This window comes from Mytilus galloprovincialis, chromosome 10, assembly GCF_965363235.1.
Source record: "Mytilus galloprovincialis chromosome 10, xbMytGall1.hap1.1, whole genome shotgun sequence".
Taxonomy (NCBI): domain Eukaryota; kingdom Metazoa; phylum Mollusca; class Bivalvia; order Mytilida; family Mytilidae; genus Mytilus; species Mytilus galloprovincialis.
The window spans coordinates 43,804,841-43,825,067 of record NC_134847.1 but is presented as its reverse complement, the minus strand read 5'-3'; the positions used below and the strand labels follow the sequence as shown (position 1 = coordinate 43,825,067).

General features: G+C 31.6%; 1 protein-coding gene across 22 annotated transcripts in view; it reads right to left on the bottom strand.

Annotated features, from left to right (window-relative positions):
• The window catches only part of LOC143047612 (diacylglycerol kinase zeta-like), a 198,552-nt gene that overhangs the window by 79,598 nt on the left and 98,727 nt on the right, over positions 1 to 20,227 (bottom strand). For 3 of the 22 annotated variants that reach the window (XM_076220758.1, XM_076220763.1, XM_076220757.1), the window contains exon 1: positions 9,520 to 10,842. The exons of 9 other annotated variants lie outside the window; for them this stretch is intronic. In XM_076220758.1, the coding sequence (XP_076076873.1) occupies positions 9,520 to 10,523 (1,004 nt within the window). In that variant the 5' untranslated portion in view covers positions 10,524 to 10,842. Of the gene's footprint in view, positions 1 to 9,519; positions 10,849 to 20,227 lie in introns of those variants that run through there. 10 more of the 22 variants (XM_076220755.1, XM_076220753.1, XM_076220759.1 and 7 more) reach the window with 8 other exon arrangements.

Below are 20,227 nucleotides of genomic sequence, written 5' to 3'. Positions count from 1 at the left end.
CCTTTAAAATGAGGAACAAATTGCATACGTAAATTTACAATGGGACAAGATGAGGGAGATCTAACAAGAAAAGTTTTTTTTAAGACTAGTTTATCGTAGGTTTGACTGTACCATAAGGATTTTTGGTCATTTGGAGAATTTGGTAAGATGGCAGATTTACTTTGACTATAGATAGATATCAGATGATGTGGTATGAGTGCTAATGAGACAACTCTCCATTTAAGTCACAATTAGTAAAAGTAAACCATTATAGGTTAAAGTACATGCAGTCTTTAAAAAAACAAGAAACAAGAAACACTTATGAATCACATCAACAGACTAGAACCACTGAACATCAGGTTCCTGACTAAAATAGTACCAGGTACAAACACACACAGCGGGTTTAAACGTTTTGTCCATACTACATTTATTCACAACTGTTTCAGACTATCTGGTGAGGATGATATGGTTTTTGAATAATCGAACAAAGAATTGTTCCAAAAATATGAGCACAAATGAAAATACAGAATGAACATACATGCAGCCATCACATGAACCTGTAATGAACACTTGATTTTAATGCAAATTAAAAAATAATCTCAAAAATTAATCTATGAACCATAATAGCTGTAATAACTAGAACCATGTAGCTTAAATGTTTCATGACCTCTACAGAAACCAATTGAAAGGGATAACATGTTTAATGTCCCGTTAAAACTTCCTATAATGTCCGATAATATTGATAAAGGTCAATAAAAAAGACTTGGATGAATACAGCCAATTGCAAAAAAACAAAATGGAAGATAATAACTTCATTCCCAAAAGATTAAATTATCCTGTAAATCCTTAATCATTTATTAACAAATTCTCTTTCCATTACTTATAATACAATCTAGATAGAGTCAATTCAAGGTCACGCTTTGTATTGTCACAAAATAAATTGTTTTGAACCTCAGTGATGGACGGCTCTCTTGGGACTATTGAAAGGACTGATTACAACTGTTATTATTTTCAACATGAAATGAACATTGAAGAGAGAGAAAATAGTGTCAGTAAGTTTAACTGCACTGAATGCTGATTAATTCCTTTCTTTTGTCAAATATCAAATGTTCTGCATGGTCAATTAAAATTAAAAGTCAAAACAATCATTCAATCAACCTCTATGATAGTTATACATTTTTCATAGATTTGATATACATATGGCTACTCAGGGACTTATAACTGATCAGCTTTAGGCTGAAATCATCTATTGCTTCGTCAAAAATAAATAGAAACTAAAAAGGCTATGAGTATTTCTAAAGGTCATATAGATAGATACATGTACCATATCAGTTCAAATTTATCTATGTAATAACAATTGCTGATTTATTGTTGGTTTTTAAAGTCAAGGGTCAAATATTTCATCCATACAGTTCATTTTACTATACTAATTCTACCATTATATAAACAAGACTGTAAAGTAAGATTTAAAGTAAAATTTCGCTCAGTTTGTGTATCATGGAACCATGAAAAAGATGTGTTATTGACTCAATCAGCTCATCAAGTAATGCAATTTCTGCTGAAAATCTTCTCAAGTGCACTTGAACCTAATAGACTTGAAATCCATTTCAGTTTCCAATACATGTTTTCAAATTTATATCAAATCTTTTAAAACTAATATATAATTACAACATCATCCAATAAATGTCTTATATAATTGGATTTAATGTCTGGTAAATCTTAATTCATATTGAAATTTAATTTCATTAAGAAATCTGAAAACTTTCCAACCAATTTTTTAGTAATACAGAGTCATACACTTAAATCAGTTATATTGTGGATTATAAAGACTATATAACCTTAATCTATTTTAATGAGATAATCCTGCAATGTGGATTATGAAGCGCTAGATTATCAGTCATATTGTGGATTATAGACTAACGTTCTATTTTGATGAGATAATTCTTCTATGTGGATTAATATGAAGCGCTAGATTATCAGTCATATTGTGGATTATAGACTAACATTCTATTTTGATGTGATAATTCTGCAATGTGGATAAGAAGCGTTAGATTATCAGCCATATTGTGGATTATTATCAAAAGACTAACATTTTATTTCGATGTGATATATATAATCTTGCCAAACTGCACATGCACCAACATGACACACAAATCACAATAATATATCACTTCTCATGTACTGATGGACACAAAATGGTTTTCTTATAATGAATAACTCAAATATACTTGATGCATTTAATAAACATGACAAAAATGCTTTATAGCACTATCTGAGACATTTTTATCCAATATACTCTGCTCACAGCAATTCATAAATCTGACAATCATATCTGGATTATGTCATGGCACTATGTAATTAGTACCAGGAAAAAAAACTTAAGATGAGCCTGACCTTTCTTTTTTAATTACAATAACTAATCAATTTTTATTAGTCATCCATGATGGTGGTCCTAACATACTGATAATCTTGATCCAAATATTAATATGCCTTTCACAAGTCAGGCGAATATAAAAAAGAAGATGTGGTATGATTGCCAATGAGACAACTCTCCACAATAGACCAAAATGACACAGAAATTAACAACTATAGGTCACTGTACAGCCTTCAACAATGAGCAAAGCCCGTACCACATAGTCAGCTATAAAAGGCCCCGAAATGACAATGTAAAACAATTCTAAACTAACGGCCTTATTTAAATCAAAAATAATGTATCTTTGTATTTTTGTTGGTATTGATGTCAAATTTGGTAGTATCTATTTTATTTTTATTATGCAGACCCAGAAGCTGATTTCTATTTCTTCAATGTTATCGCTATAATAATGTGCTCTGAATTTTCTGATTCTAAGGTAGTGTTACTCATTTTAAATTATAGAAGAATGTGTCATAGAAAGTGAATGCTCCTACTCAAGGTGTGCAATTTTCCAACCTAAAATTCAAACTCTGTTTGGGTGTTTTGGTTCTTAGTGTTGTGTATGACTTTCATAAAATTTGGAAAAGACAAACTTATTAAGTTAAAGTGAAAAAACAAAAATATTTGTAATTTTCTAAGTAAAAACAGGCATAACTCTTAAACTGTAAGTGAATCACTGCCCAATTATTTTACTCTTTGAGCTTTGGTTCTAATAGCATTGTGTTAGAGTTGAGCCCTATGCTAGCCCTTATACCTAACTTTAAACAAGCCCTATGCTAGCCCTTATACCTAACCTTACACATATGCTAGCCCTTATACCTTACCTTACACAAACCCTATGGTAGCCCTTATATCTAACCTTACACGAGCCCTATGCTAGGCCTAATACCTAACTTTACACAAGCCCTATGCTAGCCCTAAAACCTAAACTTACACAAGCCCTATGCTAGCCCTTAAACCTAACTTTACACAAGCCCTATGCTAGCCCTTATACCTAACTTTACACAAGCCCTATGCCAGCCCATATACCGGTACCTTACTTTACACAAGCCCTTTGTTAGTCCTTAAATCAACCTTAAACAACGGGGAGGCCCTATGCTAGCCCTTATACCTAACTTTACACAAGCCCTATGCCAGCCCTTATATCTAACCTTACACAAGCCCTATGCCAGCCCTTATACCTAACCTTACACAAGCCCTATGCCAGCCCTTATACCTAACCTTACACAAGTCCTATGCTAGCACTTATACCTTACTTTACACAAGCACCATGCTAGCCCCTAGACTAAATACAAACTGTAATCAAAACTGAAGCCTTCCCATTCATTCATCTACCCCCTTATACTGATGTGTTACTTTGAATTTGATAGTTAAAGAGTGTTTGTTTTTAATGCTTTAACAGTTTACATGTCTTGTACTTTTGCATAGATTAGTTGAGTAAGTACAGCATGTGTGTAACCCTGATTAATTCTGTAACATGCTGATTATCATTAGACATGTATATATCGGTGCTATCTTTAGACTTAATGTTTTCTGTAAATAATCTGGAGAAGATGGAATGTTAATCTATAAGTTATCTTCTTCAGTATTGCATGCTTGTGATTAACATCAATACATGTATAATAATAAACAGACTTTTACATCTATAACACTCTGTATAATCAAAATTGTTGGACACACTGCTTGAGTATCAATGATCTAAGTTCTATAAATTGGAAAGCCTATTTACCTGAGAACTAATATTTCAAAGATGATGAAATAATCATTTCAGACAGATATGTATAATGAATTCCCATTCATAAAATCAGACAACTGTAAATTATCAAGCCATGATCCAGCTATATATCTCAAAAACATAATGCCTACAGCCAAATTAACTGTGACTTGATATAGTTACTTGAAGCCAATGTAATATTACAATTCATTCAAAATTCTGACCAAATTGCAATTTGTTTCATGAAACCCAATGATTCCAATGGTCAAGACATTTAAACCAACTGCTGTTATGTTAAAAAACCAAAGTCAACGTCATCAATGTGACTAGTAATCAAATAAAGCTCAGCATTATGGGTTACATTTTTTTTTCAAATTGTCATTAAGGGGCAATAACTTCTTACACAATGTGGATTCAGTCATATTGACATTTTATTAGATTGTGAATGCTAATGATTCCATATTTCTCCCTGTTAATAACAGTGGTGGATCCAAAAGGGGGGTTTCTGGGGTTGAAACCCTATTTTTTGGACAATTAATGCATTTTAATGTTAATATATGGTTGGGAAATCCCACCCACCCCCCTTTTAGGAAAATTGGTAGATCCACAGCTGTATAAGGTTTCAATTAAATACATTTCTTTAATGATTTCATAACATTTAAAAGGGAGATAATTGTGGCATAATGTACAACACAGAGGTCTCTGTTAATAAGTAACACATGTATTTAATTCCGTGGATTTTAACTAAAACACTTCCAGAACATTTGATATCCCCTTTCTTCAAACTTTTTATATCCAACACATATTTGTACCATTTCAACCCAAATTTCAAATATATGTTTTGTCAATATTTTGCAATTAGCAAAGTTTATCATATTTCATGTGTCTAAGTCATTTAATATTCTCATTTTTATCACTGTCTTATTTTTTAACTTTCAACCAGTATTGAATAATAGAAGGCTTTCAATTAGTGGATAAAAATCTAACACTTTTTTATTTCTGTATTAATCTTTTACCATAAAATAATGATTAAAATTCATAAATTCATGAATAATTGAAGGATTTTTCATGTTTTTATGTTGTAAAATTGGGTCTAAAACATTAAATGTTAAAAATTGATCATGACATCTTTTCAAATACAAACATAAGGAGTGTCAGTACTGATATATAAAGTAATAATCAATGCTAGAGTATAGATAATCTACCTTTTTAAAACTAATGCAAAAAAAAAAAGAAATTACCTGTATTAAAAAATCAATACAAATCTATCACTTTTACTTACAGCATCTTTTAAGAAGAAGAAAAGAAGTATTTACCAGGATATATATATAGTGAAATATGGTCACCAGCAACAAAAGTGATACTTCTAAGGGGGTCTCATTGGGGGTTCTGATCCTAGATCCCGCTTATTGTTTTGTCAGATTCCCGTATCCCACTTACACAATGTACGTAAGCTGAATTCTCATTTTTTTAATTTGTAATTTGCCGTGTCCTGCTAGACTTCATTTCCCGTTTTCACGGCACAATAATTTGACTTTCACGTGTCACGCTTACCAAAAAAATTGTCAATCCCGCGTCACGCTTATACCCCAATGAGACCCACTTCCAAGGATCATAATAATGACGTCAGAAGTTTTTTTTGTTTTTTTTTTTCATGCATAGTATTCATTGTCAATAATATCACGCAATTCTTTTTCTTCAATATTTTACAAAACTATTTCCTTCATTTTGTCGTGATGAATTATTCATTTACATCCTCGTTTAGATATTCTAGTATATTTTTTACCCCAAAGACTTTGAATATATAACAAAGACATCTTGTTTTATCTTTTCAATTCAGAAGAAAGTAATTCCTAGCAATTTTTTTTATATACTATTGTGAAGCAATATATCATCTTGTAACAATGGCATTCTATGATGTTTTAAATCTCTAGATACCTTAATTCTAATATATAACAATATAAAGTTAATATAAACTATTTAGTTGAATAAAAACACTACTGGAAGATTGCCGAACACACCTGACACAATGTTAATACTAAGTATACCTCCTATATAGAAAACCATACCAGTTGTAAACCGATGCTGCTGAGACCAAATTAGATCTCGGTTATTTTGAAATGTTCTGAAATACTTGTCTGTCAGTAAAATATAAATACAACAAAAATGTATAATGATCTTAAAAAAGATGCATACTGTAGACTTTTGCAGACTAATTATATCCCTGTTCACTGTAGGTCAAATGAAGTGTGTGTCCACAAACGTAACCTATATTTCATAAGGACATGACATTTAAAAAAAAAAAAATTAAAAATTAAAATCATATCAAAAGAAGATATAAGATATGTGGTACGAGTGGCAAAAGAGACAACTCTCCATCCAAGTTATAATTTGTCACAAAAAGTAAGCCATTATAGGTAAAGGTAGGGTCTTCAACACCGAGCCATAATGGTTCATACCGAACAGCAAGCTATCAAGGGCCCACAAAATTACTAGTGTAAAACCATTCAAACAGGAAAACCAACAATCTATCTATATAAAAAACGACAAACGAGAAACATTCAGAATGATCCACATCAACAAAAGACAACTATTGAAGATCAGATTCCTGACTTAGGACAGGTGCAAACAAATGCAGCCGGTTTAAAAGGTACATTTATATGGCAAAACCTGAAGGTTCAATTGAATTTTATCTTTAGTTATTTCCTACTTCTTGTACTGGGTTTCTTCATTGTGCTCAATCTTTGACATGCATCATTAATACAAATTATTTGATTGCAATGACTTCAGGAATTGTCTTCTTAATTCTTAGCTAGCCCACACATTTATTTTGTCTTCTCAGCTATTGCGTATTTTCCTGTTTTTTGTTGTAATCTATAACATTTGACATTTTCTAGAACAGAAAACCTTGCATCAAATTTAACCGTAAATGATGACAAGTGTACAAAAGTCTTTTCGTAAAGACATGTCACAATAAACCAGAATATAAGAATCCTTACAAGTGCCACACTGACTGAGATCAGAGGCTTACAAAACCATGTACTTTAACTTTTAATTCTTACCAATGTTAAAAATCAATTTTCAAAGGGTTTTTGAACCACGCAGTCAGTTGTTTACAGAGATAAATCAATGTAAGCTTTTTAATTATTATCGATGTTGATGTAATGAACTTAAGGCATAAGTATTTTTTAACAACAGTAGATTTAAATTAAAAAAAAAAATTCAATATATATTGCAACATCATTAAGTGAAAACTGCAGTAAATCAGTAAATCACATTTTAATTGTAAATCTTGTCATAACCTAGTTTTGATATGTAAAAATGTAAGTACTTTCTTTAAATGATTTGAAATAAAAAATCCTTTTTGGCTTGAAATTATTCTCATTAACAGTGTAGTTTTCCAGAAACAGGGTTCCTACAATGTACCATAGATAATGTGTGTGTGTCCATAAATGACCATAGAGACCACCAAAACAATCAATTGCAATGATTATCTGCAAATATTCAAAGCAAAAACTGTACAACAGATAACCTTGGAATAGCATATTATCTTCAGGAACCCCATTGATTCTCGCCAAAATAAAGGTGTTTTAATTTCTCTAATAGGGAACATAAATAAAAATTGAGTTTACCAAAACTTCAATTGTTTTTTTTATATATAGGTCAACTGAAATAGCTTAGTCAAGAACAACCAACTTAAACTTAAGTATGCAATAGTGTAAACTCAAAGAGTGTAAAACAGTGGCGAAATATACTTGAATGGGACAAATTCCAACTCATAAGTCGAAAATAAACTGACCAAGCTAAATGCACTAACTTTGATGGTTAACACCGGACATCAAAATAATTTCTAGCACAAATAAAGACCACAAGAAAATGGTGTATATGTGAATAACATAGGACCCAAAATGTTAGCCTGATGGCCTCACTCAGGTTTGGTTTGATTAGGCAATTATTGCTAATTTTTCAATGGGATCTGACATATCTGCAGAGCAAGTTACAATTTGGTAAGGCAAAATAAAATAAAATTCAATTGCCTTAACCAGATGTCCTGCACAAATTTCCTAAAAGTTTATTTTAAATCCACACAATGCATAGAAAATCTAAATAATGGAATTCTTTCCTTACTAAAAACCTATTACTTTTAGTGTTTACTTAGGGAATGGATCCCAAGGGACTTGTTACATTCTTCTTCCTGATAGGGCACCTCAATTATTTATTCACAGTAATTTACTGATCTTTTCCTGACCAGAATTCTCACGATAATACTTGTTTCTTAGCAAGAAAAAAAATAAATTATTAATCCCTTTTATTCTTCCTGATCTTTTAGATCGTGCACTTTCTTAGAAAACTTTACGCACTAAAATATTAGAATAAATTGGCCTACTTTTTTCCCTATAATAGATACTTTCAGGTATTCTTGCTGAAGGTATTTAAAGGTATCCTTGCTTCAGGTAATTTAGACATTGTTTTTCTTCACATTTTTGAGGTATCATCTTGGATTTTTGTTTCTTTTCATAATTTAGTTATAAAGGATTTTAATGTATGCAATCATTTAGAAGAACCTGCATATTAATAATGTTTAATTGTCTACCTTGAAATAATTTTAGAAACTGTGCATCAATGTTACTCTTACTATGATTAAAAAATCAGTGATTTGGACAAGGGAGATAATTCTATCATATACATAAGAACATGCTTTAAGGAAGAGTTTCATAATTTTTTAAAATGCAATCATATATCCTGTTCATAATATAGGTATCCTCATCTAATGGGTTTTCATACTATTGAGAATTTTCCATGAAATACTGCATGAGCATGCTTAACCCCAATTAACTTACAGAACTATGGACCTATGATGATCCCATAATTATTTTGAGAAGGTTTTTTTTAAATTTGTGCACTTTCCCATACATTTACATTGATCTTATGTTATTATATTACAATAAGAACTGATTGTTCAATGATGTCATTTACACCAAGGTTTAACTGGCTCATAAAAAAACATCTTTGTTTAAGTATAGGTCCATAATTCAACATATTCTTTAGAAAGACTAGCAGAGATCTTGGACCATAACATGCTGCCTTAAATGTGAGCAAACCATTAATAGTTTTTTTTACACTGGTGTTACCAAACAGAAACTTTACTGTCAAGTAAAAAGTAAACTCACGAAAAATACTAAACACCAGGGAAAATTCAAAAAGGAAAGTCCCTAATCAAATGGCAAAATCAAAAGATCAAACACATCAAACAAATGGATAACAACTGTCAAGTTGACAATTCTAATAACCTGAATACTTGAAAACATTGGGAAAAAAAATTGAGACTTAGAGGAAAGGATTCAAGATCTGATAATGGAGTAAATGAAGCAAACTTAAGTTCAAGTTTTAAGAGTAAGCTGACAAAACTTACGCATGACCAGGAGAAGTCTGAATTGCTTTGTAACGAGATTCCTCTTCAGTCGGCAGATTAACATCGACAGAACTTGATCGGATTTGCTTTGAACTGTCTAAAGAATCTTCATCAAATGAAGCTTGTCTTTTGACCATTGGCCGAGTCGTATTTGACACGTTGTCTGAAGTTGAGCCTTTACATAAACATCCATCGAAGGACGTCGATCGTTGTTGTTTGATCACGGGTACTTGTAAAGTGAGCGCGTTGGTATAATCTCCTTCGGTTGAATTATCTATACTTGAATCATTTCCTGTAGGATTTAAATCTATATAGTCATCATCTGCGAAATATAAATTTTCCGATTTTGAAAATGTATTTTCATTTGAGCAAATCTCTGTTTTTGCATTCTGTCCATTTGTCTTTGTTTGTTCACAAATGTATACACTATTTTCAGTTTCTTCGGTGTCAGTTTCTGATTCATATGAGCTATCTGAAAGATCTTCATCTGACGAGCTAAAACTTCCACTTGAGGAAAACAAATTTTCATCAGCTTCGTTCCCAATGTAAAATTTACTATGTGTATGTTTTTCTATCTCTTCTAAACTGTCTTTATAAGCTTGTTCAACATATACACAATGTACACATAATTTTGGTATTTCTATCGAAGGTCTATGTTTTTGATACCTACTTAATTTAAAGCTTTTCCTCCTCCTTTCTTTAATTCCAGGATCTGAAAGATTCTCATCCGACGATGTACTCCACGAACGATCTCCTCCTGCGTTACATGAATCGAAAGATTGACAGCGCCGCCCTGGTTTAGGAACAGCTAAACAGTCTTTCTCTTTATGTAAGCTAGCTGAATCAAAACTTGAGGATCGTCCCCTCTGTTCCAGTCCAGGAACCTCTAAACATTTTATATCTTTCGGTTCATCAATAGATGTGGTCCTTTTTTGTCTTGGTAAACAAATTTTTGGAACTTCTAAGGATGGAGATCCTGAACGTGCTCGTTTAAAGATGTTCATAATTCGATAATCAAACAAATATAAATTTATTAAATTTTACCTCCAAAATCGTTGACCACTGTGTATATTTAAAATCCATGACTGCTTCAATGACTGATCAACTGTCACACTGTTTTGTTACTGTGTCTCATGTTTTCAATATATCCTTGATATTTTTATAGTTGGTTTTACGGAATCAATATTTTGTCAGCTATTACCACACTGTAATTAGTTCATTCTCATTTAAGGCAATTAGATCACAGAATTATCTTTGGGTGAAAAAAAATATTTTCTGACTTATTTCCAATTTCCTTTGTAAAACTGCTAAGCTAATTTCAGTCTAGTGCATTAAAACCAGTTAAACTAATAAATAGCGTTTCAGGATTACAATCTGTGGAGATGAACGTCCAAGTACAAATGTACATTTCCCCATTGTCAATGATACAATTAATTTCCAGAATGAAAGAAAACGGTGTAAAAAATGACTGCAAACTTCCGATCCGTGTATCAATCTTAGAATCAATAACCTATAGTAAACACTGTCAATAGTAAAGGTACCATAGCTCACATGACGTCTACTTCTATGATGTAAGCGATAATTACCCTATTGTTTCTCAATTCATAATCCAGTACAACCTTACGATACTGTTTTTATATAAAAGTAAAAAAAATAACATGCAACAGTCATCGACCTAAGTTTATGTCAACGATCAGTCTCATCAACAAGTCAATTTAATTCTTAAAGCTGTTTATACTAATCTTTCATGCAGACAAGTCCTCAAAGACATAAGGTAAACATAATAAATTCCAAGGTACCGTTGATTTTTAGAATCCTGTTTACCTCTACAGGTGCATCCACTGAGTAAATAAAAAATAAATATCACGTTGTCAACAAAAACATTTTTAATATTTGTATCCATATAAGTTCAACACAGTACTTTCTCACAAGACATCAGCTTCAAACTTAAAGGTCTCAAAACATCAATAGTCATTAAAAAATAAAATTCTAAAATCATCTGATATTTACATCTATAATTGATAACACATGTTGTACATTTCTCCCGATAATTTTTGATTTCAACATCATATTTTCCATCTATACATCAGAAGAGAATTTTTCAAATCCATCAACAGTAATGATTTTCTTAATTAATCCAGGGGGTTATAATTTCCTGCTAAACTCTGTTATAAATTCCTGATCAGCTGATCTTTATACAGCTTAGATCACAACCAGAAACTGTAACACTCAGTCGTCTGTTTCCTATATTTTTCCAAATTTATTATAAAAACAGAAGAATTGTGGAAACAATAAGACTTCGTAGGCAGATAATGATTCACATTACATACGTAACATCTTGGATGCAATTTCATCTTATTTAATATAGATGATCTATTAGTGAATACCTATATCGTTAAAATCTGAAGTAGTCCACATAATTGTACATAATGAAGAAATTTCTCTAACATGTACATTTTTCTCACCTGGGAAAATTAGATCCAGTTATATCATGGGCTGTACATGTGATATATATATATATTGGTATGTATAGAATATAGTTTAAAATGCAAGAGCAGATAATAAAACTATTCCTTTAAGAAGACAATTTTTGGGGGTTGCTAGCTTTAAAGGGATTTACATTATAATTGCTCAGGTGTTTGTAAGGTACTAATTATTTGATTGTTATTTTACGTAATGTCCATTGGCAAATATTTCAGGAACATTCATTTAGAACAATATACCAAGGTTCTCTATCAATTCAGAATTGAATGATAATTGCAATTTTTTGCACAATAGAGAATAATGTACAATTAATTAACATATTTTCTTGAAATGATCTTGTATAATATAACATTCATGAATAATTGAAAGTAAAAACGGATGTTCCAACTGAAGAGATTTTCACTTGCTCCATTTTCTCAGGGATGAAAAAATGTGCATTAATTTCTAAATTATGGTAAATCTAAAGTTAAATCATCAAAAGTTCAGCTGTTTTACCATGTTTACCTGGGTAATTTCAAAGCCAACAGCTAACAATTTTTCAAATAGCTTAATTCTCTAGTAATTAAGATAAATGGACAACTGTAAGGTACAAGCAGCGTGAGATGGATCGCCTCTGTTGTAAATAAATCTTCACTCTTGTACTTTTAAAAAAAACTGTTTTCCTCTAATTATTTATTTACAATTTTGTAATTATTTTATTTTCATGGGGTGAATACCAATCAGTTCAAATATGATCCTTAAAATGTGCATTATCTGCAGACTGCTTAAATCCTGAAAATCACTTTATCCTAGCAATATATGCAATGTAAACAAAACAGTGTTGTTTTAAATCAAATTTCATCCAAAATGGAGAAAATTGTTTATAAAGATCTTACTATACTACATTTCTCAATCTAAACAAACAGTCACTATTTTAAAGTGTTACTTTTATGCTTAAAAGCTTGTTATAAGTTCAACTTCAAGAGAACAGGTCAATACCATTTAATTGAAGAGGAACTTAATTACGTTTTTACTTTCTTGGCCTTGGCATTCTGGATCAAGACAATATAGTATTTTTCAACACTTTTTTCTTGTTTTTTTTTCTTCTCTCTAGTGTAAAGATATTGGAATTTTTCATAATTTATCATATTTAAGGTGGTACCTAACACTTTCACTAAAATTAATTTGGCTCGTTTACTTTTGATAAAAATTTGACAAAGTATTAACTTTGAGCCTTTAACAAAAATATAAAAATTTCAAAACTTTGAACCAACCGTTTTGTCAGAAAAATTACACTGGTTATATAGCAGTTTGACAAACATCAATTTTGATCTTTGTGAAGCTTATTATTCCCTTTACAACACAATGTAATTAAAACATTTAGCTGACTTTACAGAGTTATCTCCCTGTAGTGTTAGGTACCACCTTAACCATTTCTCAACAGCACTTCTCAAAACCCAGTTACTTAGGATTTATTTCTTTTTGAGGGACACTAATTTTTGTGGATTGAGTTTGCTAAAGTCTAAATACATTAACTTAAACAAGAATGTGTCCATAGTACACAGATGCCCCACTCGCACTATCATTTTCTATGTTCAGTGGACCGTGAAATTGGGTAAAAACTTTAATTTGGAATAAAAATTAGAAATATCATATCATAGGGAACATGTGTACTAAGTTTCAAGTTGATGTAACTTTAACTTCATCAAAAACTACCATGACCAAAAACTTTAACCTGAATTTCGCACTATCATTTTCTATGTTCAGTGGACCATGAAATTGGGGTCAAAACTATAATTTGGCATTAAATTAGAAAGATCATATCATGGGGAACATGTGTACTAAGTTTGAACGTTGATTGGACTTCAACGTCATCAAAAACTACCTTGACCAAAAACTTTAACCTGAAGCGAACGGACGCACAGACGGACGCACAGACGGACGCACAGACGGACGAACGAACGAACGGACCAGAAAACATAATGCCCCTCTACTAATACTATCGTAGGTGGGGCATAAAAAGATATATATACTCTCTAACATTAAAATTTTTGGTGATGCCTTCATCAAAAAATTCCATGAAATACTGGTATCCTACTATTAATAATGAATCTCCACCACTAGAAATCTTAAAGCACCAAACTGGGCTTAGTAATTGTGAAAAGGGTTACAGCTCAATAGATATAGGAAGATGTGGTGTGAGTGCCTGGAATGAGACAACTAACTCTCCATCCAAATAACAATTTATAAAAGTAAACCATTGTAGGTCAATGTACGGCCTTCAACAAGGAGCCTTGGCTCACACCGAACAACAAGCTATAAAGGACCCTGAAATTACTAGTGTAAAACCAATTAAACGGGAAAACCAACGGTCTAATGTTTATAAAAAATGAAAAACGAGAAACATGTATAAGTTACATAAACAAACGACAACTACTGTACATCAGATTCCTGACTTAGGACAGGTGCAAACATTTGCAGCGGGATTAAACGTTTTAATGGTACCAAACCTTCTCCCTTTTTCCGAAACAATAGCATAACATCACAACATAGAAAAACACACGATAAAATATCATAGAAAAACACACGATAAAATATCAATTGGAAGGCTTAACTCTATCAAAAAACGTAAATTAACACGTACTCTATCAAAAAACGTAAATTAACACACTATGAACGAATACAATACTTGATTACATGAAAAAAGCAAAAAGATAAAATTTCTCTCCTTAGTCAGCGGCGATAGAATCCTCCCCCCCCAAAAAAAAACAAACTGTATTTATGTATAGCTTTAAATAAAAGGAGTTGAAGTATACAATCATACATTTTCAATGAGACAGTAACCCAGAGACATCAAAAACCATTTAAGACATCTATTCTCTTTTTCCCTTAATTACTGAAATATAAATTAGATTCTAGGTATACTCCCACATTGCCATCAAAATAGTGATTTTATAGACCTGGTCTATCTAGACAATTTAAATAAAGAACTATATCAATCCTATAGAATATCAGAAAACTCTAGGAACAGTCTTCAAAATGTGTCAGCTCAGAAACATTTTGAAGAAATTTCATTTTGAATTCAAAACTTGTTAAACCTTGAGAAAAAAAATATATTTAAGTTGAATATTAAAAACAGTTAAATAACAAAAATACTGAAATCCATGGGAAATTCTAAATGGAAAGTTCATTAGCCAATGGCAAAATTAAAAGTTCAAACAGTTAACACAATCAAACGAATGGTTAACAACTGTCATTTTTCTGATTGTGTACAGGCATTTCCATAAGAAGAATACAGTGGATTAAACCTGGTTTAACAGCTAGCTAAACCTCTCACTTTAAGATCTTTTTATGTGGCTGTCAAAAATTCAGCTTAACTTTCAAATTTTCCTTTTAAATTTGAAAGCTAAGGCAATAATTTGTAACTTGTGTTTCCGCCAGTAAATTATATTTCCAAAATTTCAACCCTTTCCATAGATTGTTATAAAAATTTCCTACTCCAATCAAACACTTTTTCCATTAAAGATCATTAAACCCTGATTAAAACAAACATGAAGGACTGACTCAGTCAATCAGCAGTGTCACTTTCATCAAAGAAATTCCATAAATAATCTTTCTATTTTTTTCATGTTTTAATTTAACTAAAAGCTTTTTCCCCCTCTATCAGAAACAGCAAATATAAAATACTTGACAAGATCATTCTCGTCGTAATGCTACAAGCTTTACAGAAATCCTCTTATATGTATAAGCATGTTTGCTTTTGGGAGATTGTACTTATATTACTATAAAATCAGTACTTTTGATTGTTTTTAATCTCGCCATTAAGATGTTCCCAAACCACTTGACATATAACAATACATTTATATGCCTGTAGAAGCAGGAAGTAGAATTAGAGGCTTATAATTCTTACTCTGAGGTAAAACACTAAGTAGAATACATGTACCACATACATCATCTTACTTTGGATTTCAACACGGTGAAAATAGAAAGAATCCTATTATACATCTAGTTATGTATATGAACAATAAAATCATCTTTCACAATCTATTACCAATGAAAGCTTGAAAAATCCCGTTTTACTGGCAGATCTAATTTAGGAAGGGGATTTTTCAAGCAGTCAATTTTTAGTCCATTAAAAACGACTAAAACATATCAATGTAAAAAAACAGATGTGGTATGATTGCCAATGAGACAACTCTCAACAATGAGCAAAGCCCATACCGTATAGTCAGCTATAAAAGGCCCCAAAATGACAAATGTAAAACAATTCAAATGAGGATGGATCCCCTTGGACTGGAGGGGAATGACACGTAACTTTTGGGATATAGGATATGGATGTTTAAAAAAATGAGGGATCTTGAAAAGAAGAGAAAAGATTTTTTTAAAAAGCAGGTGCTGGGAAATGAGCACCCTGTATCCCCGTAATAGAGTTGTATCCCCCATTCAGTAGCAAACCAAGGTAAAAAAAGACATTTGATGCTGGTGAAATCTAAAAGCCAACAATAATCCTTAAAATTACCAGGCATCTATGACCTGAATCAGTCAAGAAGAAAATTTGGTCAAATTCTCAAAAGATATTCATGTTTATTAATGGAGATGTGTCTAAGGTATGATGTCAAGACTTTTTTAACAAAATCTAATCATCATGAACAATTGGAATGAATGTATGTATGTGGCTCAAAAATTAAAATATCAAACAAACATAAGCCAAGCCCTTGCAATTGGAAATGTAAATTAAGTTTAGTTAATTTCAAAAGAGAGGTGTTTGCAAGGGAGATAATTCATCAATAAACTAGCCTCAGAGATAAATATGACACATTATACACCGTATAATCTCTCTGAAGAATGAAAAGACCTTTGTTTGAAATCATCTTTTTTACAGAAATGTAGAGCAAAACTAACATATTAATTCTCAGACTTCAAACATTCTGACTTGCGTGTCATTTTGTAATAGTACATAAGGAAATAATTAAAAGACCTTTCACAAAGACTTATGGATTAATAAAGCATAATTTGAAGGCATCCTCTCAGACATGACATATTGTCCTTCCACCCACATTCAAATATTGTGCTGTAACTCGACACAAATACTACTCAGCGTAAAGCTGTGCAAATCCTTCTTTGTTTTCCATATAATTAATTATAGTATTACTATGTATTAGCTTCACTGAAGCAATGACCATAAAACATGTATTATTTCATTTTCAATACTATAATGAATTTATCAAAAATTTGCATTAATGGATCGAACGAAAATCTTTTCTCATAATGTATATTTCATTCTTTGATGTTGAAGTTTCTGTCAACATTAAAAGCTATCATTGTTAACTGAAATGAATACCAATTGTTATTCTTACGGTAGATGTTAATTTCAATATCCATCATAATGCACATGTAAAATAATATCCCAAGAAATCTACTCATTAGTATTTTGGTTTTGTTTTGGTTTTATTGTATAGAACTGAGTATAACCAAACTGAACTTTTACATATTCAATAGTCTGCACTTTTACACCATATAAGAGTACATCTGACAGAGGTTGACAAGATTACATCATTTTTATCCTCCTACTGATATATTGATATAATAAAATAATTTTACGAGAAACTTATGTTGAAACAAAAGTCTCCGATTTCACTGTGAACGTTATAATCTGTACAGTGTCTTAATAAAATTGACAAAGGAAATGGGGGATTTGTCAGAAACAACAAACCAACATAAGAGCAGAAAACAGCCAAAGGCCACCAACACAGCAAGTGGTGGTCAGTTTTTATTGGTGAAGAAGGCTGGATTGCTAAGAGAGAACCATGAGCTTTTGAAGAAAAACTGACAATCCTAGGCCAAAAAGATTAGAGTTGAACACACCTGCTATGATTGGATTTCACACACAGACCAGTGATACAGTAGTTCAACTACTTAGACCTCTCTGTCCCCCTTTATAGTTCTGAGATTTAATAAGACAATCATTTGTTTATTACATTGCTTTTAACAGCATCTCTCTTAAAAGTTATAAACACATCCATTCCACAATACTTGGATCTTAAATACGAGAAAAACTGCATACATTATTTGTGGATGAAATAAAGATGTTTCTCCTATATACAACATCATCTTAAAATTTTAATATAGATAATTAAGATATTACATTCCAAACATTTACCACACGATTCATCTTCATGTTAATTAAGATCCACTCAAGGATTGTTCTGTCAATCATGATTATCACTAACAACAAACATCTACCACACGATTTATCTTCATGTTAATCAAGATCCACTCATTAGGATTGTTCTATCAATCATGATTATCACTAACAACTCTTCTACATGTATAGATCATTAAAGAATTAATCACCAACTTTTCTTATAAGGGGAGATAACACAGTATGTTTTTATAGAGTTAACTCTTCTACATATATAGATCATTAAAGCATTAATCACCAACTTTTGTTATAAGGGGAGATAACACAGTATGTTTATAAAGTCAACAGGGAACAACAATATAAGCTTACATTTTGTAGACAGCATCAACTGCCAGAGAAGAAAAATTTAAGTACTGTTACTTAAAAAGGGAGAGATATATTAATTAAGGGGTAAAATTGTAGATAAAATGAATGGAGATTTTGGGAGACACTCATGGATATAAAGGTCATCCTTAGACAGGACCAGAGAAGACAAGAATGTGTCCATAGTACATGGATGCCCCATTCACACTATCATATTCTATGTTCATTAGACAATGAAATTGGATCAAAAAATCTAATTTGACATTCAAATTAGAAAGATCATATCACAGGGAACATGTGTACTAAGTATCAAGTTGATTGGACTTCAACTTCATTAACAACTAGCTTGACCAAAAAATTTAACCAAAAACTTTAACCAAAACCTTTAACCTGAAACTCGCACTATCATTTCTTATGTTCAGCAGACCTTTAAATTGGGGTCAAAAATCTAATTTGGCATTCAAATTAGAAAGATCATATCATAGGGAACATGTGTAGTAAGTGTAAAGTTGATTGGACTTTAACTTCATAAAAACTACCTTGACCAAAAACTTTAACCTGAAGTGGACAGACAGATGGACGAAGAGACAAACAAAAAAAAATAACAGCTATAGGTCACTATATGGCCTTCAACAATGAGCAAAGCCCATACCTCATAGTCAGTTATCAAAGGCGCCAAAATCACAAATATACAACAATTCAAACAAGAAAACTAACGGCTTTATAAATGTACAATATAATGGACAAAAAACAAATATGTAACACAACAACCACTAAATTGCAGGTGCCTGATTTGCAACAGGCACTAAGAACAGAGTGTGGTGGGTTTAAACATGTAAGCGGGATCCAAACCCTCCCCCTAACCTAGGACAGTGGTGTAACAGTTAACAACATAAGTATTGTACATTATCAAAATGGACCAGAATCACAGATCCTATGCATGTAACTACAATAACAAATTACTGGTAAAATGCTCATCTCTCAACACTACAAGTAATACATAGATAACAAAACTAAGAAAAGGATGAAAAATTCTGGAAATATCATTAATAGTATGTAAGTGCTAAATAAAGAAGATCATATCTCTCAATGGTTTTTACACCTTCACTAAACCCAATAGCTTGAAAATTATGGCAAAGGGCCATGACATCATCTTGAAAGTTTCCCTGTAAAGGCTAAATTGTACCATTATACCATTCTGCTTATCTTATTATTCTTTTGCTCAAAAACCATGTATTGTTATTTGGATGGAGAGTTGTCTCATTGGCACTCACACCACATCTTCCTATATCTAATTACTGAAAGACAAGCCAAAATGTAACCTTTGATCTGTATACAGCAAATTTACTTCCAAAATAAAAACTTCAAAGTACATATTAGAGCTATTTCACTACTGCATGTAGATTAAAGGTTTGGTAAGCTTGCTTGCTTTGTTTTTAAAAATGTTGTTCAAGCATCTAATAACATTATACAAGATGAATCCCTGCCTATTTATTGATGGGTAATGTCAATCTTAATTACAGTGCTGCAGCCTGCCTCAAACATTTATACAAACAAAGCAAACAAGCCAATCAAACCTTAAAACTACATGCATTAGGAAAATATCTTTAAATGTTAAAACCCAGTCTTCACCATCACAACTTAGTCAAAACTGTGAGTTGATCAGTATAATTATGTACCTGGTATTAGATGACATGATTGGCAGGGTTTCTGTAACAATTAAACAACAATTACTTCTCC